Here is a 27,703-nt window from a genome sequence, read left to right as displayed (position 1 = left end):
ACCCAAAGGTTGACCTTAATAGCTAAGTTTTCCTCTTTTTGACTGACTCTTTTTTTACTTGTCTTTGTACAACATGGACCTCGACAACTACAATACAATCAGTTCTTGCAACTGTTGATTCAGGGTGGGACTGTACTTGAGGTTTTGGCATATGGAGAGAAGGGTATAAAATAAACCCTGAACTGGTTATCTCTAAGTTAGTCATGGAGGGATAAAATAAATCTACCTGTCATTGGCCAGTTGCTGGATACCTGTGTGGTTTATTTAAACCCTTCACCAATTTGATTATATTTAATGCATTGTGAGTTAATTTTATCTCTTAACAGCTGACATGATTTGAACTAGGGTGATTTCAAAGGTCAGTGATTAGAAGTGACACCACCTTTGGGGAATTTTTTTGCTTCTGTGTAAGATGAACAGAGCTAGATTGCCCCCTCCCATCTAGCTCAGAGTTCGCAAGGAGGTTTTGAAAGCTTTCGTCCACTTCCTGGCATCGGTCCCGTAGTTCTCCTGATATGACTGACTGGTCGTCCCAGCGAGTAATTTAAACAATGAAAGGGAACGATGAGATGGTAGCAACGAGAGGTAGGGCTGGTGTTAATTGGGAGGCTGGGAAAAGGAGAGAAAATGGGGTGGTGGTTCTGTTGACCGTCTCCAATAGTAAAATTGTCTCATGGTCGCTTCCCAAATCTGCAGTAACACCTGACTGTGCTGCAGGAGCCGCAGGTTGTCGTGGAGAATGCGGGATGAGGGATTGACGTAAGGAGGGAATACCTCCCATTTTGTTTTCAATAGAAATGGCAGGATATCATCAAGGAAGTCCAGTTCCTACGGCAGCTGAAGCACCCCAACACCGTAGAGTACAAGGGCTGTTACCTGAAAGAGCACACTGCCTGGGTGAGTGCGAGCCCCGTGGCATTTCCAGCTCTCCTTCTCTCCCCCCGCCCTCCCCCATAAGAATTTTATTGTAACACGGAGCAAACAGGAGGTTCTTGCATTTAGAAGTATGTATTTGGTCTCCTGGTGGTGAAACGTGGTTTGTGCTGACGACACAGAACTCTGTGTGGCAGAGGGAACTTGATTTTCGAATCATGGAACTGCTTGCCTGCAGGTCTATGGCACTTGCTAGCAACAATCTCCTAAACCTTCATGATCTGAATAGAGTGAGCACGGGCACGATGGCAGGTACCCATATCACGGTAGCACTGTGTAACAGCACCAGCAGTTGTCAAGTCCCTGTATTCCCGGGCAGGACCACATGCCCGTAGGTGACTGAATATCTGGTAAATGATCCTGTCTTTCCACACAACACTGAATACTTAATATTCCTTGTAGTCTTTTATCTTGAAGGATCCTCAAAGTTATTTACAAGGGGAGTGGAAATTTTGGACAAGGACACTGGGGCAGATCCCTACTTCTATATAAAAGTACCTTGTTAGTTCACGCAGATTGGCCAGGGCATTTAGTTTTGTAATAAGAGTTCCTCCAACATCCCCTCACAGTCAACATCATGGCAGCTAGCTAATCGGCTTCAGAAGAACAAAGGGTTTGCTTGACTCTGCTGGGATTTGACTGTGTGATCGAAGGGTCGGTAGGTAATTTGAACCTGATCCCAGAATCCTCATCTAGCTCGTAAGTCTACTGTAAGGTAGAATTTGTCGAAGTGTTTTATTTATTGACTCCCTACCGTATTTCTTGCAACCCCAGGGTTTCTTTGCAGTTTCTCAGCCTTCAGCCCAAACCTCTTTTATGGTGATTATGTAGCATCTCCTCCAAAGCTCATTGAAGTCCGAGTCTTTCTGTTGAATTCAGTAGAATTTGGATCAAGCCCATAATTTGTTGATGTCCATGCCCAAAGGCCTTTACATGTTATAGTTTCTAAGTACTGAAAGCCCAATTTTTTAGGGTCTTTAAAACAATAACCTCCATATAAATGACTGCTTATAGTGGTAGATTTACGAAAGTCAGTGGGGTGATCCAGTGAATTACAGATCCTTACATTTGTGCTTGGGATATTAGTTGCAACTATAACTAACGAAAAATAAAATAACGCCTTGAAGAATATAATATGATAGGATCCAACTGGCATGGCTCTGGAAAGGAAAACTATTCCTCTCACTCACTCATTAGGACTCTTTGAACATGTCCATAAAATAGTGGATGAAGGAGAACCAGGTAATTCACTTAGCTTTTCAAAAGGTCTTTGACAAGGACTTTCACAAGAAGTTACTACAGAAACATAATAGTCATGGGGCAAGAGGCAACATTGTCATGGATCAAAAACTGGCTAAGAGAAAAAGAGAGGAGGAATAAATTGGTAATTTTCGTCAACGCAGACTGATAAGAGCAGGACATTTCAAGTTCCGTAATAGGCCTGGTAGTGATTACTATGATTATTAAAGATCTGAAAAATGGGGCAATCACTGAGGTAGCACCAGTTACATTAGGAGGCATTTATTCTCTGATGAAGCTTGAAAATCAAGTTTTATAACCAAATGCAAACTCTTTGCCATCCATAACCTACAAACGTCTCCAATTCCATCCTACAACTCATGCCTCTGCCTGAATATAAAACATGCAGGAATTGAATCAAGTGAATTAAAACAAACACTGAGAACAATGTCGATGTGTAGTGTAATTAGGTGAGGAAAACAGACACCGACCCAATTGAGCTACATTGATTTGTCCTAGTGGGCTGGCGAAGAAACTTCAGGGTTCTGGGTTTCATAAACTTGTGGATGCTGAGATCCATGACTACGTACAGTGTGTCCCTAGACCAGCCCTTCTGAAATCTAACACGTACACGATCTTACTATGGTTATGACGGAGTGGTGGCCTGGTGAAACCTAAGTGGTTCTGTGGCATTGCAACCTGGTGCGGGGGCCACCACTGCAGGGTGAATGTGGGGTGAGCCTGCTCTTCCCCCGCCCTAGGGCCTCCCCTCCTCACCAGGCCAGGGTGAAGGTTGTGGTGCCAGAGTGAAGGGTAGTGAAGGTGACTGGTGCCCCCTCAGCAGTTTAGTGTAGTCAGTGTATTAGTTGAATTGGGAGGCTACATCCACCCCTAACCAAGGCACACCTGGCTGGCTGTTGCTGGCCTGCACTGTGTGCTGAGTAAAGGACACCGCAAAGCATTGCCCTTCGGCTGTACTAAAGGGGCTGATGCATTGTCTCCAGCAGACTGAATGGGGTTATTGGAAATAGTGGAGCCGGAGAAATACCAAATAAGCAATAAGTGCAAATCTCCGGCCCTAAGGGGATGCTGCTAAGTGTGTTCATGGCCTTCAGCGTTCCATGCAAGAGTGTTTCAAGCTGCTTTTGATTTTCACATTTCATTAAGAGGAGGAATAAACAGGACATGTTTAAAACGTGCTCCAGCTGTGAAAATCCACATTAGGGCTCACTTTTTTTGCTCAAAGAAATCCTGCTGACTGCACTTACAGCTCAGCATCCTAAATTTTATGGGGGAGAGACGAAAAATGAATTTCTCTTTGCATATTTTCCTCACAAATATTAAAACAGCTAGCTGGCTCTCTGTCTTAGTTATTTTATTTAAAGTGCTTTCAGCAGATAAATGCATTGGGCTATGAAATATTTAAAATACCAACTTGGGGCTAGAACAGAGCAAAAAGCATTCTACAATAAACTCTTCAATTACCAATTCTGAGATGGTTAATCAGATTAGTTTCTATTCCTAGATTGATTGGACACAAAATATCAATGCAAATCAATCTTAGTCCAGTGAAAAGGCAATGCAATTCATGCAGTTAGTTGTAAGATCTACATTTAATATGAATCCATCCTTGCTGCGTTTTTGTCTCTAAGAAAGAACATCCTTCATTCAGTGACTTGAGGCAGGTGAGAGCACAGAAATTCCACTAATCAGCAGAAGCCTTGGAACACTGCCTCCCGACATTCCTTTCCGTGTCTTTCTCTCTCACTCAGAGACCCCCCTGAAGGCCTTACACTGTAGCCACCAGGCTTTCAGTTGCAGCGAACTGGACAGAGCCCCCTTGCTGCTCCATAATTATTGAGCAGTGCAAGTCACCCCTTTAGCCAAAATTAAATATGCCATTTTTGCCACACGCCCAGCTCCTGCCAACCCAGGGGCCAGGAACTTGCCATGGACGAGCACAAACGCCAGGTGATTAAGCTACCCATTCCCTTCCCATGGCCAATCAAATATTATTGGACCACCTAGTTCACAACTCTTCTCAGGCCCTGAAGCGAAATAGAGATGATGTTGGAGATGCCTTGTCTCCGGCCAGTGATGGCCCTCGGAAGGAGGGTTCACTGTGCAGGTGGTGGGCTGAGGAAGGGGCTCGTTGTACTGCTATGCTTAGGGCCTCTTCCCATGAGCTGAGAATGGGAGAGGGTCTAGGGGCCTGCCCTTAGCTTTGCTGAAAGGTGTTGTGGTTTTTTCTGAGCTAGGATGGTGAATTAAGCCAGGGCTCCTGCAGAGCTCTGCAGATGGCATCATACGCTCAAATTGCGGGGGGAGGTGCCCTGTGTAAACTGTTTTAAAATCCCACAAAATTCTCTTTCTGCATTATCACATCATGGTTATGAGCTGAGATGAGGAAATGCCAGTCCTTTGTGGGTCATTCTTTAACACTAGGATTCCATATTCCTTGGTGTGCTGAGCCAGTGTGAAACCCAGCCATTCCGGATTGTCTCATGTTTCACCATTATTCTACCTCCCTTATGGTTAATGCTTGTGTTTATTTCTGTCGCAGTTGGTGATGGAATACTGCTTAGGATCGGCTTCTGATTTGCTAGAAGGTAAGCTGTGAAGTATCATTTCTACCACATATTTGTTCGGAATACAACTTTCTGGAGGGGGGTGGTTTTTGGCTGAGATGGGTGCTCAGGAAACCATTTCACAGATGTCATAGGCTGTCTATACTTCCAGTAAACCCTGCTAGTGCCTTAAGTCATGGCCAAGTCCTGTGTGGGTCTTCTAAGCCCTATATGTTCTATAACTAGGGCCCTACCAAATTCACTGTCCATTTTGTTTAATTTCACGGTCATAGGATTTTAAAAATCATAAATTTCATGATTTCAGTTAGATTTAAATCTGAAATTTCATGGTGTTGTAATTCTAGGGGTCTTGACCCAACAGGAGTTGTGTGGAGGGGGTGTCGCAAGGTTATTGTAGGGGGGGGTTGCGGTACGGCTACCCTACTTCTGCGCTGCTGCTGGCGACAGTGCTCCCTTCAGAGCTGGGCAGCTGGAGAGCAGCGGCTGCTGGCCGGGAGCCCAGCTCTGAAGGCAGAGCCGCTGCCAGCAGCAGCACAGAAGGAAGGGTGGCCTGGTATGGTGTTGCCACCCTTCCTTCTGCGCTGCTGCCTGCAGAGCCAGGCCCTCAGTCAGCAGCTGCCACGCTCTGTCCACCCAGCTCTGAAGGCAGCAGTGCAGAAGTAAGGGTGGCCTGGTATGGTATTGCCACACTTCTGCGTGGCTGCCGGCAGGGTGCTGCCTTCAGAGCTGGGCGCCGCCTTCAGAGCTGGGCGCCTGGCCAACAGCTGCTGCTCTCCGGCCACCCAGCTCTGAAGGCAGAGCAGAAGTAAGGGTGACAATATCGCGACACATCCCAATAAAATAAAGTTGTGACCTGCCCTCCCCTCTCCTCCCACCCCCCTCCCCCGCAGTCCCCTTTTGGGTCAGGACCCCCAGTTTGAGAAACGCTGGTCTCCCCCATTAAATCTGTGTAGTATGGGGGTAAAAGCACATAAAAGACCAGATTTCACAGGGGGAGACCAGATTGTGCGGTCCGTGACATGTTTTTCATGGCTGTGAATTTGATAGGGCCCTATCTATAACAGGGCTGCCCAAACTTCAAGATGTCAAGGGCCACACTGAGAATTTGCCAGGAGCCCAAGGGCTGTACCTAGCTGGCACATTTACATGTTGTAAAATGAAAAAATAAATGCTTGCAGCCTTTTTCTTGGGCTTGTATCTTCCTTGATAGATAAATGGGAACTGCTTGTTGTCTGTTCAGCAATAATGGAAACCTCCAAATGATCAGCTTTGTTCTTGCCCTGCAGTTAGAAGGAATAGTTGCAGATAGGTTTGCAGTACGGGAGGCTAGTGTGACCTCAGAACTAAAACCAAACCCCAAGGCATTCACAGTGCCTGTACAGAGGAGGAGGAAACCCATCCCAAGCTAGCTAAAAGCCATACTTTATGGGCCACACCTCTGTATCTAAGATATAGTCAGCCACAGGCATGTGCTGGTCATATTTGAGGGCTCTATGGAATGTTGCTTAGACACCTCTAATTTATATTCATCCTGAACCTCCTCCTACCTCTTTGCCATAGGAAATACGTAGGTGTCTATAGGTATTACCCTACTCATGGCCTGCAAAGGTCAGTTGTTGTTGTTCCAAGAATGTGACTAACTCTTCCTATCCCAGTGCTATGTAACTCCTTGGCAAGGAACAAATCTAACTTACCTCATCTTGTTGTTTAAACCCTTTAGTTCACAAGAAACCACTTCAGGAAGTGGAGATTGCTGCCATTACCCATGGTGCCTTGCAGGGGCTGGCCTACCTGCATTCTCATGCTAAGATTCATAGGTAAGAGTACCATCCGGTACTGCCATGTTTCATCTTGCTCTGGGTTGAGGGCTGATGAGAATGCCTTAGAGAATTGCTCTGCTACACTCTGGTAACCTTTATAAAACAGTAATATTTAACCAGAACTTCCTGACACACTGATGTCATCTTTCAGTATTCCCTTTCCCAGCACTGCTGATGACAGGGTATGTTTGTAAACAGAAGCGGTCCCCTTGTTAATGGGCCTGCTCTTTTGCTGCAATCATTAGTGAAGCCACAATCCAATGATTGATTTCTTTTTCTGTGATAGTGGTTTTCACTCTCAATGTCACCAAACAAATTTGCCAGGCAAAACGGGCCGCATGTGAGGGAGGAATAGGGTGACCAGATAGTAACTGTGGAAAAAAAGGGTCGGGGTGGGGGGTAATAGGTGCCTATATAAGAAAAAGTCCCCCAAAACGGGACATCTGCTCACCCTAGGGAGGAAGCAGTTAGGTGAATCAGTGAAGACAAAGGAAATACAGGAAAGATACCTGGTAGTTTACGGGTGTGTAAAGTGAAACATAAGCCAGATTTAAGAGAGCTTGATTAACTTTCTGACCAGTAATAGTAACGGTTACACTGTACTTGCTGAGATCTGCGTAGATAAAATCATGCCTCAGGAAATCAGCTGACCACTGCAGAGGTCAGGAAGAAACTTCACTTGTCCAGGATAAAGCATCACACAAGCAGCGTGTGCACACTAGGCACCTTCCTCTGAAGCACCAAACAGAAGCCCCCAGGCCTGCTACTGGACTCGGGCTGTTTTGGGAAATTGTCCTGCATGATGTAAAGTTTGCCAGTGTATGGCCATTTTAATTTCCGACTCTCCTGTCTTTTGTCAGAAACGTAACATGATTTCACCCACGTTGTGTGTCTGGTCTTGTTTTGGTAACTCCTAATCCCGTAGGTTGGGGTATTGCTATGAAACAGGGTGATCTGGGTTAGCACAGAATTAGTGAGCAAAGGTGAAGATTCTCCATTCCCGGAGACAGTTTGAAACCAGTCATTGGGCTCAAATCCTCCCCATGTTGATAGCGTAGTGTCAAGATTAATATTTGGCAGAGAGGCCGTTAGCACATCCTGGGGCTGCTACAATGAGGAGTTTCCTTTAGAAACACTGTGGACGTTCCGGTGCGTTAACACGTCCTGGCTACCTCATGAAAACCACTGTGTTGGAATTTGTTGACTCTGTTCTGCAGTAGCAGAGGCAGAACTATTGTTATGCTCTCAGCCACGGCTCTTCGCACCGTCCTCAAGGATGCTCAGCTCCTGCACTCGGCAGAGAGCCAAGAGGAGTGCTCTGGTTCTCTGCTGGACCCTAGTGCAGGGGTGGCCAACCGGAGCCTGAGAAGGAGCCAGAATTTACCAAAGTACATTGCCAAAGAGCCACAGTAATATGTCAGCAGCCCCCACATCAGCTCCGCTCCCCTCCCCGCCGCTCCCAGCGCCTCCTGCCCATGGGCAGCCCCACTGATCAGCGTCCTCCACCCCACCCTCCCCGCACCTCCTGATCAGCTGTTTCGTGGCATGCAGGAGGCTTTGTGAGGGAGGAGCAAGGGCATGGCAGGCTATGGGGAAGGGTGGAGTGGGGGCAGGGCCTGTGGCAGAGCCAGGGGATGAGCAGTGAACACCCACAGCACACTGGAAAGTTGGCGCCTGCAGCTCCAGCCCCGGAATCGGTGCCTAGACAAGGAGCCGCAGATTAACTTCTGAAGAGCCACGTGTGGCTCTGGAGCCCCAGGTTGGCCAGCCCTGCACTAGTGTCTGAAATTATGGGAGACAAAGGAATATGGTTGGCCTCATTCGCTCACAGAGAGGAGCATTGTGTTGATGGAGTCATCTGTCTCTTGGTTAGTGTCTTATTATTTCCTTGTATTTGCCTGTCTGTTTCCACCTGTTGTCTCTTGTCTTACACGGAAAGCTCTGTGGAGCCAGGACTGTGTACGTTCTGTGTTTTTACAGCACCCAGCATAGTGGGTGCTCTACTCATTACAGTCATATGAGTAATAAGTAATAATGCAACTGGAGGGCAGCTTCTCTTGGAGGAAAGTGCAGGCCTCCACTGAGCTTGGCTTTCGTCTGGCTCCGTGCAAAATTTCTTTTACAAAAGCGCTTCGTGGCACACACCTCATGGCTGAGTGACCACCAAACCAGACTGCCCATGTCACTTCTTTTATTGGACCAACTTGTGTTGGCAAGAGAAGTTGGTCCAATAGAAGATATTACATCACCCATCTTGTCTCTCTAATATCCTGGGCCCAACACTGCATGTAACTTCTGTTTTCCTGCCCCATAGAGAGGCAAAGAAGCTGAGCACGACTTGGCATAAGGGGGACACCCTGTGGTGAGACAAAAGAACTGCAGTTTCCTAATTGTGCATCCTCTCCTGTTCTCTAACAGGACATCCAACAGAACTGTGTGGAATGCAATAGGATGAAGCTATTTTTCTTTTAAATTGCAGATAGTGGATAAACCATAAACTAGCAAGGAGCAAATATATTTGTCTGAACCCAAAGTTCTTTATGCGTGTTGTCACTTGCTACCCCCGTGAATCCAATGTCCTAGCTTTGCAAAGAATAACTATAATATGGGCAGTACGTTGTTACTCATTGAAGGCTTTTTGCTGGTGACATAGGGCTGTTAATTTTTCACAGATTAGAGTGAACTGGAGATAGCACTGGACATAATGGTGTCCAAAGAACTTCCTGAGTATTGTGCACTTTTTCTGGGTTCTGTCTTTGCACATACAGGCTTGTAAAATGCCTTCTCGGTAGGTGTACCCTATAGAAATGAACTCTGTGCACAGACAGGCGCACCCTGACGTTTCAGTGTGCTCCCTTAACTGGGACACTGGTACGGAAAGACCAGAGAAAAGTTGTTGGGATAGTTATAGGTTCAGGTTTGAGAAGTAGTGTTGGTCTAGTGGATAGACCTCTGGACTGGGAGTCAGGGGACCTGAGCTCTATTCTCTAACTTGCTGTGACCCTAGGCATGTCGCTTTACCTCTGTGTCTGTTTCTCTCCCACACTGTCCATCTGGTCTGTCTAGAACAGTGGTTCTCAACCTATTTACCATTGTGGACTGTATGTGCAGCTCTCTGTGTGTTTTCTGGGCCGCATCCACAGAGTGTATATATACTACCTGTATGGCCCTGAAGGTGTCACCTCGGCCACAGCTGTGTACTGATTGGGCCGCAAGCAACCCACATGCTGTGGGTTGAGAACTACTGGGTAGGGATTGTCTCGTGCCAGTGTTCAGACCATGCCCACTGCAGTGGGACCGTCAACATGTTTAGGTCTCTAGGAGCTGCAGTAATACAAATAATGATGTAAAAAGTTATGCTGTTTGGGGGCATACGTAGTGGGCCACAGAGTGGGAAAAACTGCAGACTTCAAGTGGTTTATTGTGTATTGTGATGATTTTTGAAAAAATAGAACTTGGCATTGCCGTTAGCTACAGTGTTAACAGCCTGACTCAGCTGGGACTTTTAACTCACCTTCCATTTCTACCGGGGCTTGCTTTTGCAAAAAGCAAATAACTGAGATGCTGCCATGTGAAAACATCCCTGGTGTACTGTTTTCCCCTCATTATCCGAGTGCTGTCTCAGTTTTTACAGTACATTACTAGACTGCGTCTTTCAGCTAGCAGCATGTAAGGAGAGCTGGATGCCCTAAAACAATCTTTTTGTTGTTGGTTTTTTTTCCTAGTTTTATATTAGAAGGAGGTGGGAGAAGAAACATTTCCAGTTTAGCAAAGACTAGACAGATCTGCCTGTGTCCTGAGCTTGGGGGCAAAGCATGTTTAGGTGATGTTATCTGTAACTCTGTGTAGGCACTTAGCCAAGTGTCATGGAATGAATGGCTTTAACCTTTTAGCAATATTTCACAAGTTTGAGTGTAACCCCCTTGCTGCTGGCACTTAAGAATTAATGGTTTCATATCTGTACATTGTGTCTGTCTACTTACAGGGTCGTCATAACCATAATTGGAGTCCCTACAATTCTAATTAATCCTCCCCTCGCTGTACCCCTGTGAGATACGAAAGTAGTAGAATCCTCATTCAGATGGGGAAACTGAGTCAGGGGATGGCTGCCGTGACATGCCCGAGGTCATACAAGGTGGCAGAGCTGAGTATTGAACCCAAATCTCTTAAGTCTCAGTGCAGCGGCTAAACCACAAGGTCATCATTAATCTTTTCTCCTTTCTAGTGCCTGGCAGTTCCCTGTTCCCAGGAAAGCCATGATTACCGAGTCCCTTTCTCCAGCCAATAGGAGCAGCCGCAGAAGCAGCCAAAGCAGGGACCTGGGGCATTCAGAGACAGTTTTGACTGGACTTCCTGTGCCCTGTGCTGATTGGCTTTTTGCTCCAGCCCTCTCCACCCTTCCCTCCCAGTCTCTTTACTTCAGTTTCACTCCAGACCTGCCCCTTTTACCCTCTCCTCCCCTTGAGTGTCCCCTCTCCCCTGGCTTTTCTCTCCAGTTAGCTTATTCCCTCCTAACTAAAACAGTGGCACAAATGTCACTTGCTGCCCTGACCTGGTTCACTCTGCTTGTGTGTGACAACCTTTCCTCCACCCTGTGTCTCTCTTGGGTAGAGTCTGTCTATATTCCCCGTGTTTGTAAAGTGCCTACCACAATGGAGCTCATTCTTGGCAGCCCCGATGCACTATCATCATAAACATGAGTAAATAATCGCTCTTTGGGGGCTTTTAGATCTCCGGTGCTGGGTCGTTGTTGTTCTGCAGAAAGGCTAATGGACTGTAGTGTCTCTGCATTTTTAATTGTAACCAAAACCGCACTTCTCCCGTTTTTGTTCCCAAGGGATATTAAAGCGGGAAATATTCTCCTAACGGAACCGGGTCAGGTGAAACTAGCTGATTTTGGGTCTGCGTCTATAGTCTCTCCTGCCAACTCCTTTGTGGGGACCCCTTACTGGTAAGTAGAGCTGGAACACGTTAGTCTTCCTAGGGCCTCGTGCTCTCACTTTTGGTGCTTCACAAATGATATGTGGCATTAAAAACCTCCAACCAGTAGCATTAACTGAGCAGCCTTTTAAAACCTCCCCACCCAGCTCTTCTTGCCTCCTGAGTGCCCACGAGAAAAGGTGGCCTTTGCAGCCCAGTTTGATGTGGCCACTGTCACTGTTTCAATTACCATAGTGCCAAGAGCGTAACAAATTAATCTTTGTCCTTGGTGATGGACAAACTCTAGTGCCAGGGGGGCCAGAGCCCTGACAGTCTGACTGTGCAGCAGGGATAGGCATGTAAATAATTTAGGACTCTGTTTTGAAGAAACTTGTTGGATGTTCATTTGAGTTGATTAATGTTCCCAACCCAGTGGCCCAGCATAGCTTTATGCTCCATTTATTTCATGGCAGACGCTCCAGGGCATTGATGCCAGAGATCGCCCAACCTCTGCACAAGTACATGGGGTGAGAAGCCTACTTCCTCTCTGAAGTAGCAAGTTAAGAGGCTGAACCTTTCCCAAGCCGGGTCCCCTGTTTTTTCACCCCTCCCTTTATTCTGGACCGCCATATTTCCCCACTCTGTTCCAGATTCCCCTGTTCCTTTCATAGCTGCACTCACAGGCTGCACATGTCTGCTGGAAAATGCTCCTGGCGTGCCAGTGGAAAAAACCCACCATCTCTGGGGAGACTGAAAGTGACGCCTTTACGACACTTCAGCCCCTGCTGGCTGACTCCAGGTACAATGCCTTTGAGATTGGTGTGGGTCTCCCATGTGCCAGCATGTTGCGCTAACAGCAAGACGATCCAGGTTGGCCTCTTGTTTTCTTTTCTTTCCTTAAAAATGCCTCTTGGAGAAGCTGCTAATGCAGGCAAGCGTTGTTTTATTTCAGCATGGCTTTACTCAGCTCCATGCTGATTCTTTACGTTCTGGGGCCGCTGCGCTACTGAAGACAATGAAGGTGTCTTTTTAAGAAGGTCTGTGCTGTTGATTTTTTTCCCCATAACCCGCGTATTTTGTGCTGTGCTTGGTAGGATGGCCCCAGAGGTGATCTTGGCTATGGACGAAGGCCAGTATGATGGGAAGGTAGACGTTTGGTCTCTTGGGATCACGTGCATTGAGTTAGGTGAGTAAATACGTTATTCTGCTCCATTGCCAAGTACCCATCATGCTGAATTTGTGATTTTATGCTGGTGTCCTAAAAGACTGGAAGATTCTTCTCCTTCAATAAAAAGATCCTGACACACTTAGAAAACCCTGCAGGTAAATGCTTGCCTACAAACACTTCATTCTCTCTGGTAGATCAAGAGTTAACTGTCACCACTGCTTGTTTTTATTCTACCCTGAGGTGGTCAGGGAATAACAACTCTGAGCACAAAAAGGATTTGGTTGGCCTTTTTTAATGTGTTTAGCCAGAGCTGGATTTGGGCAGATCCTCCGTTGCTGGTAGAGGAGGAAGCACTGAAGCTGCTGTAGCTAGTTAGAATGTTGAAGTTCCTCTGGCTACAAGGCTCCTCAAGAGGAAAGCAAAAGACAAGGCTGTAAATGTGATTCTGCTGGCCCAGCTTTCAAACAGGAGCCCCTTAAGCAACCATCCCAGACCTACATTTGGTTCCTCAAATTGGCATTTACTGTAGGAACGGGAAGAGAGCATTTACATCCCTACCTAAGCCCGTGTAAGCATCCAGATGTAGGATCTGGGTGTCTCAGCTGGCTGCTATGTTTGGAAATTGAGCTTCCTCCTGGATGACAGTGGGTTATAATTGTCAGAGGTTCTGCAGTTCTGAATGAGTTATCCCCTATTCCCAGAGTTCACTATTTGCTTCCAGCAGAAACACATGGATGAGCCCACAGTAGATTCACAGGAGAACTGCTCCTTACGCTGTCAGGTCCTTCCATTGAACCCAATCCTGTGTCTTGCTGAATGTCGCTAGAAGGTACTCTATGCCCGCAACTCCTGTTGATTTCCATAGGAGCTGAGGTACTGTACAATCCAGGGGACTGAGCCCTTTGGTAGCAAGTTCCTGATATAGAAACAAATTCCGTGCTGGTGTAGACACAGATGAAGCTTCCAATGAAGTTAGTGGGAATTGTCCTCTGAGTTGAAGTTGGCCTAGAGCCAACAGCTAACAATAAAGATTCCGACCTGCGTTTTTGAAATCACTTACAGGTAAGGGGCCTGTTGGGACATATAGATGATAAACTCCTGCAACCCCAGATTTAAAAACAGATGCCTTAAACTCTGTCAAACTGTTGGAGTTGCTGTATGAAAACTCCTCGCTCAGCCATCACTTCTTACGCTGTTTCAGTCCATCTCGTTTCCCAGTACGACGGCAGTATCATCCTAGGATGACTCCACTAGACCCACAACGAATAACCTCACCCTGTGCCCAAGAAAGAGCATGAATATCCTATTCTTGAACAAGCAGATGAGTGGAGCCTACACATGGTTGATAATTCAGCCTCAGCCATCAAAGTACTCCAGCTGATTCCCTGTGCAGGCTGCCTGTGAAGCTACAACAGTGAGGGATTTTCTGGACTGCAGCTGGGAGCCTTATGCTAGTGGGTCGAGCAGTGTGACTGGGGCTCTCAAGCCCACCCGACCCCCGGGTCTGAGCTTGGGTGGCTATCCTGAGTCCCCGCCGGACCTGCAATGCCCACGCTACTTCTAGTGTGCTGGCTTAAGCCCCGCTAGTGCAAGTCTGTCCAACAGGGCTGGGAAGCTTGCTCCCCGCTGCAGTATAGGCGTAATCACAGAGAACGATCGCTCCTGGAGATGACTGTGGTGCTGACACTACACTGGGGACCTGTCCCTGTGTGGAGCCATTGTGGAATGGCATCTTAAGCGTATTGGGAAGCACCTTGCTATTGTTGTCTTTACATTCCAGACACCCATGCCCAACAGCCTCTGGGAGCCTCAACTAAAGGAAACTAAAATACAGCGTGCAATACTTGATAGCTCTCATTTCTTCTGACATTCTGTCTCACTCCTGTTCCCCAATGCCAGCCACCACCTAACCACACACTATGTGTCCTCCTCCATTCTTTATTGTGACTTCTTCGTTGCCGCCCCTTACGGCAAGCTTCACTGCCTGCTCCATTTAAATCCCTTCTTAAAACCAGATTTTCCCCTGATACCGTTCCAGTGTTCATCCATAGAAGCCATCTTAAAAATACCATTGAGAGGGGATTATCTGTCCCACTCTCAAATTGCTCACCTCGTGTATTGTGTGTCTGACCTGCGCTGTCCGTACAGTTGAATTGTCTGCCTGGAGGACTGGACCCATATCTTCTTCTATATTGTGTAGAGGGACAAGCATGTTCACAGCACTTGATGGATAACCATAGGACCTGGGTAAGAGGCCTGACAAGATGCTACAGTGGGAACCAACTTTGAGAGGCAGAGAAACGAAGCTCAAAAAAGGAAACCACGCCTTGAGTTTCGATGTGAGGGAGGGTGCCACCAGTGTGCTTTCATATATGGCAGTGGGAGACAGGAGCTCCACAGCAATGGGCTCTTGAAGATGCTGCCTCTCACAGTGCTCTCTGGGGTGTCTTGGGGGGGTGGTCAGCAGTTCTGTGCTGTCAGCCTGCATGGGCTCAGTGGAATATAAAGCAGTAAGGCATCTCGCAAGTACTCAGGTCCTGTGTTCTTTATAATAGTTGTCAGACCCTGAGTCGCTCTTGCTGGGTTACTAACCATTGCTAGTGGTGGTGGGGTCACTGACTCCCTCAGGCTGAGGGAAGCACCAGTTCCTTTCCTCCAGTGTACAAACATCTACACCGAACTTACGAGCAGCTTCTCACCTCACCATCCAGAGAATGGTCACCTGGCGCAATGCTGTAGTAGCTGCCTATTTCTGTGAGAATTGCGCACCCCACCCTTCTGTATACAAAGGCTGCTTTGTATGGATGGGAGACCTAGCATGCTGTGTACGCTGATTAACAGGCAACATGGCTAAATGTGGGATGATGTGCGATAACTTCCTGACTGCACTGGAAAATCTTCAGAGAGGGCAGCATAACCTATCACACTTGAAACCTAAATGCTGCCCCAGCCAGCAAGAAAAACCGCTGAGGCATGTTGCAAGAAATGGCACATGAGCAACAAACCCCAAAGATAAAAATTCTCTTGTGCTCTTAATGGGGCCTCGGAGATAACTCCTCCTCCCTCCCTCTGTCCCCCACCATTCTGCCATGACATATTTGTTCTGTTTTCTCCTGTTCTTGATCCCAGTCTCCTCATCAGGGACCCCTTGTGTTTTCTTCAGTGTCTGCACCAGCAGGTAAAATACATGTCCTCTCCCCTATATTCAGTGACGATTACCACAATAATTCTCAGTGCAGGGCCAATTAAATAAGTAAGGGTTATAAGAAAAACATGAAACATAAGCAGTGAAACCCTGCACTGTGATAGCTGTTAAATGTTGTTAAGCATTCAGACAGTACCCTGTTATGGTGGGACCGTCTGTATCTTGAGAGTTGGCTTTTAAGAAAGCTTTAATAAACCGAATACTACACCAGGGTAGTCAGTGTTTCAATGAGAATAGGTCAAAAAGGAATTAATGGAAACTAATACTTGGCTAGTTAGCACTAGCATATGTTGCTGCAGGAGCTGTTCTGTAGAACGGCTGTGCACATTTTAAAGTTTGAAAATTAACTTTGTATTTGTTCAGTGAATCATTTTCAAAGAAAAAATAACCCATTTTAAAACTGTGTTTGTAGCAATCTATCAGAAGTTCCCTTTGCTGTAAGGGAAAGCTTCCTGAAAATGGAATTTCTGGTAAACCTTCAGCTGGCAGCAGACCCTGGGGATTGGCAAAGAGGACCAGGAATGGGGAGAAATGTTGTTTCCGACAGAAAGGGGGTAGTTCCATGTCCCATGCTGTGTGATGGTTGGCATTTCAGTGGCTAAAACGAGCTTCACCCTGATGCAGTTTGTATTTTAGAATTAAGGAATGGAGAATCAGAGCTCCTGGGTTCTCTTCCCAGCCCTGCTTTGTGGGTTTGAACTAGTCGTTTAACCTCTCTGTGATTGTTTTCCCCACTGTAAAATGGGTATTGCGATAGACCCCCGTGGGCATTGAGGCTGAATTAATATTTGAACTTCCATGGAGCTTTTCATTCAAGGATCTCAAAGCTTTTTTACAAAGTATTTCTTGTTGTTGCTAATCCTCTTGGAAAGTACCAGTTTTCTTATTCAGCTACCGGGGCCTGGCTCTCAAGTGTTTGTCTGACCCAGGATGGTGAGGACCCAATTTCTTGCATAGCCAAAATGAGTTGCAAAATTGTCTGGAAAAAAAAACTGAGTTGTATGCACATTGCATGTCAGGGACAAGCAGCTGCTCCGCTCTGCTCTGACCTGACATGAACTTAAAAATCTGGCTGCATTGAGTCATGGTCTGTCTGACCTTGGACCAGGGTGAAAACTGTTCTCCCGCCTTGGTTTCTGTGATCAGCAGTTGTGCCCTGTTCTGGGGAGAGCACAGACAGACAGTAGTTGAGTACCCCTTCAGAAGTGCACTCCCAGGGGTGACTATGGCTAAGGGGAGCTGAGGAGGAATTTAGCAAAGAAGCAGGTAGGCCGGCAAATTGTCGTCCTTCTGCCAGTTGGTTGCAGTTACCTTCAATTTTGGTGTCCTTGCATCTTTTCTTCTTTAGCCTCAGATGTTGTCAGTCAGAGCACCCAGCGTTTTTAGGTGCCGGGTCCCAGCTTTTCCAGGGCTGATGGTGATCATGCTTCACTTGTGGAGACAATTTTTTCTTGTCCTGTATTTACTGTAGCAGGCCAAACTCGGGAAGATGTCACTAGGGTAAAAGATACTAGAGCCCTTTTTACAGGTAAAATCCACTGGGTTGCACTTGCTTTCTCGGGAGCTGTCCCATCCAGCATTGAGATAAGCAACAGGTTTCCCTAAAGGGCTGTCCTGAACTAACCTCGGAGATTAAAATAATTGGTTTATGTGGCATGACGACAGTAATGAGCTATTGATTTAGCGTGCTTGAACTTCCTTGTCTTTCTCCGTTTTCTTCGCCTGCTTTATCACTCTTCTTTCTTGTCTTTCCAGCCGAACGGAAGCCTCCCCTTTTCAACATGAATGCAATGAGTGCCTTATATCATATAGCCCAGAATGACTCCCCTACGTTACAGTCAAATGAATGGTAAGCATGCTACTCTCCGTTCTCTCTTGGTTTTTGTTTTCCTGAAAACCCTTGGCCTCTCCAGCACCGTTCACATGGTTAAATATCTGACCAGGAAAACGCTTGTTCCGGTGTAGCGATTGACTGTCAGCTGTCAAGTTCCATGTCTGCTGCTGCACAGAGATTCTCTCGTAGGTAGGCTTAGCTTTGACCGGCTGTCACTTCGGCTGTCCTGCAGTCCGATGTGTGCAGGTACTAATTACGCGCCTGTCGGTACTGCATGAAGTAAAATGTTTGTGTGTGTGTATTAAGTCAACCTAAGTCAGTGTCAACAGAATTTCCAGGTGTGAATGGTGCTTGGCTGAAGGAGGAACTGTGAGTGAAACTGAGCAGCAAAAACTGCGAGAAAGGATAGCTGCAGATAGGTAGCTTCAATTAGCTTTTTCTGGGAGTTACTTTTGGAGCTTTGTCAAATATTCAGGGCTCTGTGGCTGCAGACGCCTCACCGTGCGCACTTGTGTTCCAGAATCCAAGCTTTGATTTTTAAAAATGTCTTGCTCTTTTATGATTGCAAAAGAAACCCTCCAAAAGTGGAGTTTGAGGCAATGGAGGTTGCCTCAATCTGCAGACAGCCTGAAACAATAGCTCACAGATGGGGTATGAACTTGCCCTGTTATCGGCGCGTGTGTTAACTCTGAAACCTAATGGTAGCCATTGAAATTGTCACGTCAGTTATTTCATAATGGAAACATTCAGCTAATGTACTTGTCCCATAATCCCAATCTGCCTTGCACGCCTTTCGAGGTGCCAAAAACTTGATCTTCTACCCACCCAAACCTCTAGCTTCTGTCTTGGCGATGTTTATTATGCAACTACTGTGTTTCATGTACAGCATATGGAAAATTAAAAAAAATCTAGAGGCAGAATAAAATAGGTTAAATTTAATAACGCAGGAGTAATATTCATTGTCCTAAGTCACTAGAATCTGTGTGAAGCTGTCACAGGCTTTCTATCTGCTGGTCTGGAGCACCAGAGAATCCAAAGGACTTGTTAGTGAAATTGAGGGGAAGATTGCTGTGGAGTATCAAGAGCTGTGAATATGGCATATGAATTAATATCCCTGTTAGTGATGGACTTTTCTGTTGTCCTTTGTCCTCACATTGGCACCAAAAATGCAGATAGAGACTAAGAACATAAGGAAATCAGTGTAGTCCATACAGAAATATTACTCCTGTTGAAATGTGTTAATGTCTGAGTTTCATTGGCAGGGAGGGAACTATTTTTCTTTCCCGGGGCATGGGGAGGTAGGGAATCCCTCAAGATACCAGCCCCAGTTGAGCAAGGCCCTGAAACGTGAATAAGTGCCACAGCTGATGCGTTGTCAGTAATGATTGGATAAAATGGAGATCTAGACCATCAAGGTATTAAAAGGAAAGCATCTCTCTCGTGGACGATGCATCTGCTAGTGCAAACTTCACCTTCACTAGAGTAAAAGGACTTGAACTCCAGTACAGAACATCTTACTGTCCAATGCACACTGATTTTCCTCTCACTGTGAGTGTCTGTGCATTTCTCCCTGCATTGAGGAACCAAGGGAATTAACCTGTACACTTGGCAACAATCCAGTTTGTCTCGTGTCCCACAACTTAAGAACAAAGAAATACAGATTTTTTTTTCTCTTACTGATACAGATAAATTTTGAAAGTCACCAGTGTGCCTTCCGGACCCTGAATTGATTCCCCCCCCCTTAAATCTTTCTCTATATACAGGACGGACTCCTTTAGGGGATTTGTTGATTACTGCTTGCAGAAAATACCTCAGGAAAGGCCATCGTCAGCAGACCTGTTGCGGGTAACTTTTCACTTTTCTATTTCAGAAGTTGAGGGGAGGGAGGTCGGAGGTGGAGTAATGTTACCAGTATTGGTGGTGGGACAGCACGTCGCTTGGCAGAGTGGAGTAGGCCATTTTCTAGTGTATCCAGGGAGGCATAGGAGCTGCAAGGTCAGGACTACTTGCACCCTGTGGATTGGTTTTCCTGAGAATTCTCCCTTTTTTATTATGATCACTATGCAGTCGCATTTAGAAATGTAATTTCCACTTCTGTTCTATTTAACAGTTTCCCTCCCCACAGCTTACATGATAAAGGATGGGTGAACTAAGCAAAGGTCTTTTTAAAGCAGCTTTGCAAAAGTATCATGACCATGACACTGGAATGCGTTACCTAGGGAGGTGGTGGAATCTCCTTCCTTAGAAGTTTTTAAGGTCAGGCTTGATAAAGCCCTGGCTGGGATGATTTAGTTGGGGATTGGTCCTGCTTTAAGCAGGGGGTTGGACTAGATGACCTCCTGAGGTCCCTTCCAACCCTGATATTCTAGGATTCATTTCCCAGTCCAGGCACTGAACCCATTTGCCCACCCTTTTACTTTTCAATGTTAGTGGAAAATTGGTGATATTTTACTTGTCGGTTCCAAAAATTAAAACTCGCTTTGGGCCAGTAGAATTTTGCAAGACAGCCTTAAAAGTCACCATGACAATAAATGAACGAACTCATGGTCCCCTACCTCTTGCCACCAGATTCTTGCCGGTCTGCAATACTAATTGGGAATGCCAAATGTCGGGTGGAATAAGATGGCACTTCAGACAGCTGTGGTTAACCTGGGCGAAACTCACCCTTGTGCACTGGCGTGTTTTGTCGTGGCCTTGGACTGGCCCTCTGCGCAGAGATGAATTTCATCCTTTATGCACAACCTTGGCTGCCACTATTGTTGATGCATCTTTCTACAGCATCACATTTAAGCCTCCTTTCATGTAAATGGTTCGTTTGAAATCCACCCTGTTATAGGCAAAACAGCTGGTTCTGAGAATCACTTTTGATATCTGGCTGCATTGTTCCTGCAGAAAATTGCAACCTACCAGTGTGAAATTTAAAAGCCTAGTGGCCTTGTTTGTTTGAATTGCTAGAGAATTAGGGCACTTGATGTTCTGTTTTCAGACTTCATTCTGCTCCTGTTAAAATGCATCTGTTGTAACAGGAAACTCTGAGGTTCAAGCTATTGGAGAGGTCTGTGGGTAAGCTGCATGGGGAAAGGGTTCATGCTGTTGTGAGGAACTAGTTTGGGAGCAGTCACAGGACTCCTGCCCCCTTGCACCCCAGTGGGCTTTGCAGAGAACGTGTTTGAGTTCTGGAAGGAAGTTGCAAGTCTCATGAGGCTATGTTTCATGTAGTAGCCTGCCTAGCTGAAGGAAGGGCCTGTCAGCAGCAAGCGGATAAAGGATTTAATTGTGATTTCTGCAGAAGCGCTGAATGTAGTTGAACTATAAACATAGGAAAGGACAAACCATCACCAGCATTAGTTTAGTTGCACCTGCTGCAGGCATTCACTGTTAAATTATCCAGTGGGTAGTTTCTGTTGTATAGACAAGACTTAAGAGTAAGTGCTCAAAAGCTTTGAGGGGCGAGAGAGGATTTCTGCACTCCAGATTTAGTTCAAAATGGCAAACCAGCCTCCTGGTCTAGTATAGTGGCAATGGAGCGCGCAGGAAGCAGAGTTGGGTTCTGCGTTACAGGAGTGCTCCATCTCTAGCCTGGAGGGAGGGTGAGCTCGTATATAGGCTTAGAAGTGGGGGAGGAAAAGAAAGTTAATCAGAAATTGGATATTAGTGTGTGTATTCTTTTCCATCTTCCCCTTATCCCATCAACTGGCGTTGGGTCATTGTGCAAACACCCTCCATCTTTGTCTGTCCAAAGTCTACCTGCTGACCATCTTCTGTGACACAATCCATCCATTGCTTCCTTGGCTTTCCTCTTGAGTCCCTTTCCTGCCATGCTATCTTCAGCAGGTCTCCTTTTATTTATCCCTTGCATGTATCTGAACCAGTGAAGTTGCACTTCCTGGTTTTTGTCAGCCACGTCATGGACTTTGACTTCCATCCTAATACTTTCCTTTTGAAATCTCTCTTCGTGTAACTCCTCTTATGGCATGAAAACCTCTCATCTTGAACACCTGTAGGCACTGAGTCTGCCGTCTGTGTCACCCATGCTTCTGCACCACACAGCTGTGTGAGGCCCACCGTTTTTCAATACAGTTGGGCTTTTAGTCCTAGTGGCATACACCTGTCATGCGTAATCCCTGAGATGTTATTCCACATTCTTCCAGCACTCCTCAGTCTGGACTGTCTAATGCACTCAAGCTCACCATTTTCTGCACCTGACCCACCAAGGTACTTGAACAGGTCTGTCTGCTTTAGTCGCACTCCACTAATCTGTGTCCAGTTTTCCTGTGGCACCCCTAGTTATCCACATGAACATGCCAGCTTATCTGGTTATACCACTGGCTTACTGTTTCCTCTGCCTCTTCTTTTGAGGGTGCCCTGGTTGCTGTGTCATCTGCATAGAGCAGCTTTTCCCCTTTTCCCACTGGGATCTTCATGCTGATATAGTCCATCAATATGGTAAACAGCAGTGGACTTGCGGCCAACCACAGGTGCAGTCCAACTTTCACTTCAAATGCACTTGTTGTTACAAAACATGTTTGGATCACGGTTTTAGGTGATCTATGTAGGGCATTCTCCATAGCTACTAAATCCTCAGACACTCTGTATTACCTCAGCATCAGTGTGAGCATCCTTCTATCCTCTTTATTGTATGCCTTTTCTAGGTCTGTAAAAGCCCAGACACTATCCTGTTGGTGCTCTAGCCACTTCTCTCTGTCCTTTGCCAATTTACAGCCGTGCCATCTGTGGTTCCTTGTCCTTTCCTAAAGCTGAACTGTTCTTGTTCCAGGAGAAGTTCCACCATTCTCCAAATCCTGGCATCCCCAGGGTCTGTTCCAGTATCTTCATCCCATGCAACCTTAGTTTTATCCCTCAATAGTTTTCACATTCATGGAAACTTCCCTTCTTAAGTTTTGGGACCAGGATAGACTTGCACCAGCCTTCAGGAATTGTCTTGTCTCACCCTATGACTTTAACTTCTCTGCTTATGCATTGTATGCCTCACTCATCCAAGACTTTCACCGGGTTTGCTGTCACATTGAGTCTCGATGCGTACCATTCTTCATTACCTGAACTTTATATCTCCCCTCACCCACTGCTGTGTGAGGGTTAGGCACTTCATGCGGGTCACATGTTGGTCACTCCACCCTAAAGGGGTTTGCCTCGTTTAAGACCCTCTCAAAGTATTTTTTCCCCCTCTCCTTCACTTGTTCAGGTGTTACTAGTAGTATCCCTGGTCATCATTTACTAATGGTATTACAATACCATCCTCTGTCCCTTTGCGTCTCATTTTTGTAATGCTATAGATATTTTTGCCAGCTAGCTGTGGGTCATTTACAAGGTTTGCATATAAATCGTCTTGGCCACTCTTTGGCTTTCACTGCCTGCTTGGTAGCTAGCTTTGCTTCTTTGTATTTGTTTTCATTTACACTCAATGGATTTGTTGTTGTTGTTTTTCTTTTACGCACCATTTTCTTACCTCAGATTGCTATTTGCACTTGATCAGAGCCACCACCATTCCTCTCTTGTCCTGGGCTTTCCCCATCTGTGTTGTCCACAAACCTCTTCCACCACCTCAATCCACGTTCTTCTGAGGCAGTTCCGCTCCCCTTCTACTGATGCCAGATCTGCTTATGGACCCTTACCTTGTACAGTTTGCACAGACTTCTCTTCTACACTTCCCTGAACTGCCTGTACATTAATCTTGTTTCTTTTGAGCTCAGTTCCTGCCTTGTCCAATGCTCTGCCAGTCTTTGCAACAAGAGGTTTGTGTTCTAGCAAGATGGTAGCGCAAGGTATCACTTTTCACTTACTAACTCCTCTCCATTGAGATTTCCTCACCAAAAGCATAGGCCTTTTCCCCCACTTCTGATGTATGTAACCCAGTGACTCATTCTCTTTTGGAACCATACTCTGGCTATCATCCATTGTTACTGTATGGATCTCCTTCCTTAACAAAGGCCCTTCCTGGAGCCTTTACACAAACTTCTCTGTAAACTTCTCTGTAAACCATGGGACCATTAATCTTCTGATACAACCCAAGTTTCTTTCTCCCTCATCCTCCCATGAAGGAAAACGTTACCTTTCTGTTGTGCGATGGACAGTTTCCTCTTACCCCATTCCATGGCGTTGCACTGTAGATTTGTAAGGTTGGTGCTACAGGCTTTCTCTGTGGGCGTGGTGGGAGATCTAAAAAGATAGTATAACTAGTTGCATTTAGATTTTGAGTGAGCTGCACAGAGTTTCTGGGAGATGTGGAGCTACCAGTTCTCCAAGATCCACCACTGCATTACATTGTGCATGATCGGAGGCCTGAGTCCTTAATCAAGTTTTGCAGATAGTTACTGATTAATCACAGAAATTAGGGATGGAAAAGATCTTCTAGGTCAGCCGGTCCATCTACCAGCCAGAGCAGGATTATTCTGTATGGTGCATTCTCTAGAGTCTTCAGCAATCTAGTCTTAAGCCCCAGCAATGGTTCTTCCACCATTTCCCTAGGGAGACTGTTTCACAGCCTGTCAGGAGGATTTTCAGCCTAAATTTTCCTTTTCCCAATTTCATGCTATTAATCCCAGTAATGCCACCCGGAAGCACTCGCTCACTTCTTCTCCACCCATGGTGTTTGCACCTTTCAAATGTTTGTAGTGTTCTACAATTTCCCTGATTGTTCTGCTTTCTCTTCTCTTCGCCAAACGATAGATATGCAGCTCTTTTCTCCTGAGTCAGTCCTTCCAGCCCTCCTGATCATTTTTTTCTCCTCTAAATCTCTCCATTTTGACACGTCTTTCTGGTATTGATGTGCCTGCAGCAGAAAACACTGTTCCAGGTCTGGTTACACTTGAGCCATATGGAGGGCTGTTTCTTCTTTGCTCTGTAATGATGATGCTTCTTTGCATACAGCCCAAAACTTCATTGGCCTTTTTGGCTCCTGTCTTGTTGCCAAATCTTGTCTAATTTCCTGTCAACTGCTACCCGTAGGTCTTTTTTAGCATTATTGTTCGCATGTAGTATTTTTTTTAAGTCTTAGATTTTTTTCAAGTTGAATCTCCTCCTTTGGTTTTCTATCCATGTTTCTAATCTCTCCATCTCCCTATTATTTCTCTGTCCAGACTGGTGCTAGCAACTCCTCCCAATGTAGTAAGCTTTGTGACTTAACCATTAACATGCCTTTTACGCCCTTTTCTGTATTATTAATGAAGATCTTAAATTAAAACTTACTTAGCACCAATTCCCACAGCAACTGGTCAGAGTCTTTCCCTAAACTTGATACCTTGTCATTTATTATTGCCCTTTGTTTATGGTCTTTTGCCAGTTTTCATTCCCAACCTAATCAATTACCATTTGTTTTGGGAGTAAAGAAAGGTTCTTTGCTGCACTTACTTTGCAGCAGTTTACAGTTTATAATATGAAAGTAGGCCAGGGACCACATACTGAAGGTCATGTCCCCAGTTTATTGACGTTACAGATAGGAAGTGAATCCTAAATCAGACATTCAACTCCGTATGTCATCTGGCTACAGCCTACCTGAGAAGTGTAGGAGCCTTGTGTAACTCCAGGGGCTTTATCTTTGGGAAATTCAAGGAGCAGCATTTCTTTAGAAGGTAGCCATGTGTGAAAATTGTCCGGCCCCTTTTCCATCAGGCTTTTTTTACATATTGCCTTTCTTTAAAATTGATCAGTGGCCTGCTATTCCTCTGGTTGCAGTGCCTGGCTGCTGGTGAGAATTGCATGGCATGCTGCTGTTCCACACCAGGTAAACGGGACCCAGTTTTTCCTTAAATATTTCGGCAGAGGAATCACTAGCTCCATAGTGTGTTTTGCTTCATTTCCACAGTTGGTTAAATCGCTGCTCTGTGCTTACCTTGCAGCCTTTTGATGCTGATTTTTGTTCTAAGGCTACCATTCAGCCTTTGTTTTATGGCTTCTCTTGTTGCTCTTTCAGCTCAGTAAAATGTGTTCTCATGGATGCATCAGAGCCTCTTGATTCGCGAAGTAAGAAATCGAAACCATACACTCTGTACTGCATAGTCAGCTTTGTGCTCTTTCTTCTGGCTTTGCTGTAAACCTGGACCATATAGTATATATATTTAACTCCTATGGCTTGGTTTTCCATGGAAATGCTGATAAATGAGGCTCCGTTTTTAATCTCTTCAGAGCCCGGTGTATTTTTTCCCTGTGCTCTGAGTATGTGCTGTACAGCACAGACCAGTGTTTTCTTCTCTGGTTCCACTTGCAGCACATTGATAATCCTTTGACCAGCTAATAGGTTTATGTTGTTAGTTTCTTGATGATTCATTCATGTGGCTTGGCAATCCGTTGGCTCTCTAGTAATAGTGCAAGTTCATTGAAGGATATGATTTCATGGTTACCTTGGGCAGGAGTCTGTGTAAACAATTGGAGCTGAGTTGTCATTCATAGATTGCACATTTTCTGTCCTTTTAATTGCTTTATAGGAAGATTTTGATTGCTGTGCCACAAATTTGTTCCCTTCTTCATCAGCCCCAAAGTTCTTCAGCTTACAGCATACAATACTTTCTTCTTTCGAGCCATTTTTTGGGCAGTCCAGGCTCTTTTACATAAGAAGGGATGTAGGGTTATGTTTGTGGTGGTATTTTTCTATGGGGAGTGTACTAAGTGATTGTTGAATTAAATGCTTCTGAGGATGAATGCAATGTCAGCTCAATATATGGTATGAGCTTTGTTAAAGGGACAGTTAAATTTTAAAGTGTAGTTTAAAAACCAAAACAAATAACCATATATGTCACCTTAGATTTTTTTTTTAAACTGGAAGGAATTTTAAAATCTAGCTTGATTTTCACCATTTGTTACTTGGAGATGAGGAGTCTATTCCTGACTCTGCCACTGACTTGCTGTGTCACCTTGGGCAACTCACTTTCCCCTCTTTGCCTCTATTTCCCTTACCACCCTTAAGCTGTCATGTCTATATTTAGATTGTAACTCTTTGGGGCGAGGACTCTCTCTTAATATGTGTGAGTGCAGAGCCAGGCTCAGTGGGGTCTTGATCTTTTTGGGGGTTTATAGATACTACTATAATACAGATAATCATAATTTAGATAAGGATGACTTCTTACTCTTCCATTTTATGCATGTACCTTGCAGTCTAACTCGGGCCCTGATTCAATAAGGTATTAAAACACCAGCTTAACTTTAAGCATTCAATTAGTCCCATATATTGCACTGGGACTACTCATATAAGCTTAAAATTAACCACGTGTTTGAGTACTTGGCTGAACGGGCGCATTTGGCGTGGATTAATGTTGACACTTCCAGAATCAGTAACATGGTTTGAAATGCATTTTTTTCTATTTTAAAAATTCTCTACAGTGAGATGAAAATGGTAATTTTATCTCCACCCACAATTAGCTGCAAGTTGACTTCATTCATTTGCCAGTGTTTACATTATTTTAAAAAACTTAAATTGGAGTGTCTGCATATAAAGGAACAGAAATTATTCAGTTTTCTTCCCTGTGAAATGACTGTCAAAACTTGAGTTATAATAAAAGACACTTCGATACTGAAATGAATGGGCATCTTTTTTAATAAAACTCAAATGCACAATAGCTGTAATTTATTTAAAAATTTAAAAAATAAGCCTTTGGCATACATCTGTTTACAGATCATTAACACAAGTTAATTTGATCCTCATGGCCCTTATGGATATGAGACTCCTCTCTTGAGGAGTGCTTCATCTTCACATATCATGTTGCCTGGCGTCATTTCTTGTAACGATTTGATTTATATTGCAAATAGAACAAATATGGGCCAGATCATGAACCCAGGGTAGTTCTTATTACTGTGACTAGTTCCATGGAAGTCAACAGGGCTCTTCAAAATACTTTGCACTGTCCCAGTAGTGAGTGTTTGCTGCATCAGGCCTTCTGGTTACAGGTGACAGAATCTTTTCCCTTTGCTTCATTGTCCTTGCCTGAAGAAATATATAGGATACACTTGCTCTTTAGAACACTTTAAAAATGTATCCTACTGTGT

General features: G+C 45.2%; 1 protein-coding gene across 2 annotated transcripts in view; it reads left to right on the top strand.

Annotated features, from left to right (window-relative positions):
• The window catches only part of TAOK3 (TAO kinase 3), a 138,428-nt gene that overhangs the window by 72,647 nt on the left and 38,078 nt on the right, over positions 1-27,703 (top strand). For both annotated transcript variants that reach the window (XM_048820876.2, XM_048820877.2), the window contains exons 5-11: positions 796-897; positions 4,736-4,781; positions 6,481-6,577; positions 11,418-11,531; positions 12,595-12,686; positions 17,629-17,722; positions 19,471-19,552. In XM_048820876.2, the coding sequence (XP_048676833.1) occupies positions 796-897; positions 4,736-4,781; positions 6,481-6,577; positions 11,418-11,531; positions 12,595-12,686; positions 17,629-17,722; positions 19,471-19,552 (627 nt within the window). The remainder of the gene's footprint in view (positions 1-795; positions 898-4,735; positions 4,782-6,480; positions 6,578-11,417; positions 11,532-12,594; positions 12,687-17,628; positions 17,723-19,470; positions 19,553-27,703) is intronic.

The sequence above is a fragment of the Caretta caretta genome, chromosome 15 (genome assembly GCF_965140235.1).
Source record: "Caretta caretta isolate rCarCar2 chromosome 15, rCarCar1.hap1, whole genome shotgun sequence".
Taxonomy (NCBI): domain Eukaryota; kingdom Metazoa; phylum Chordata; order Testudines; family Cheloniidae; genus Caretta; species Caretta caretta.
The sequence above is the reverse complement of the archived record's forward strand: the minus strand, read 5'-3'. Positions and strand labels throughout refer to the sequence as shown.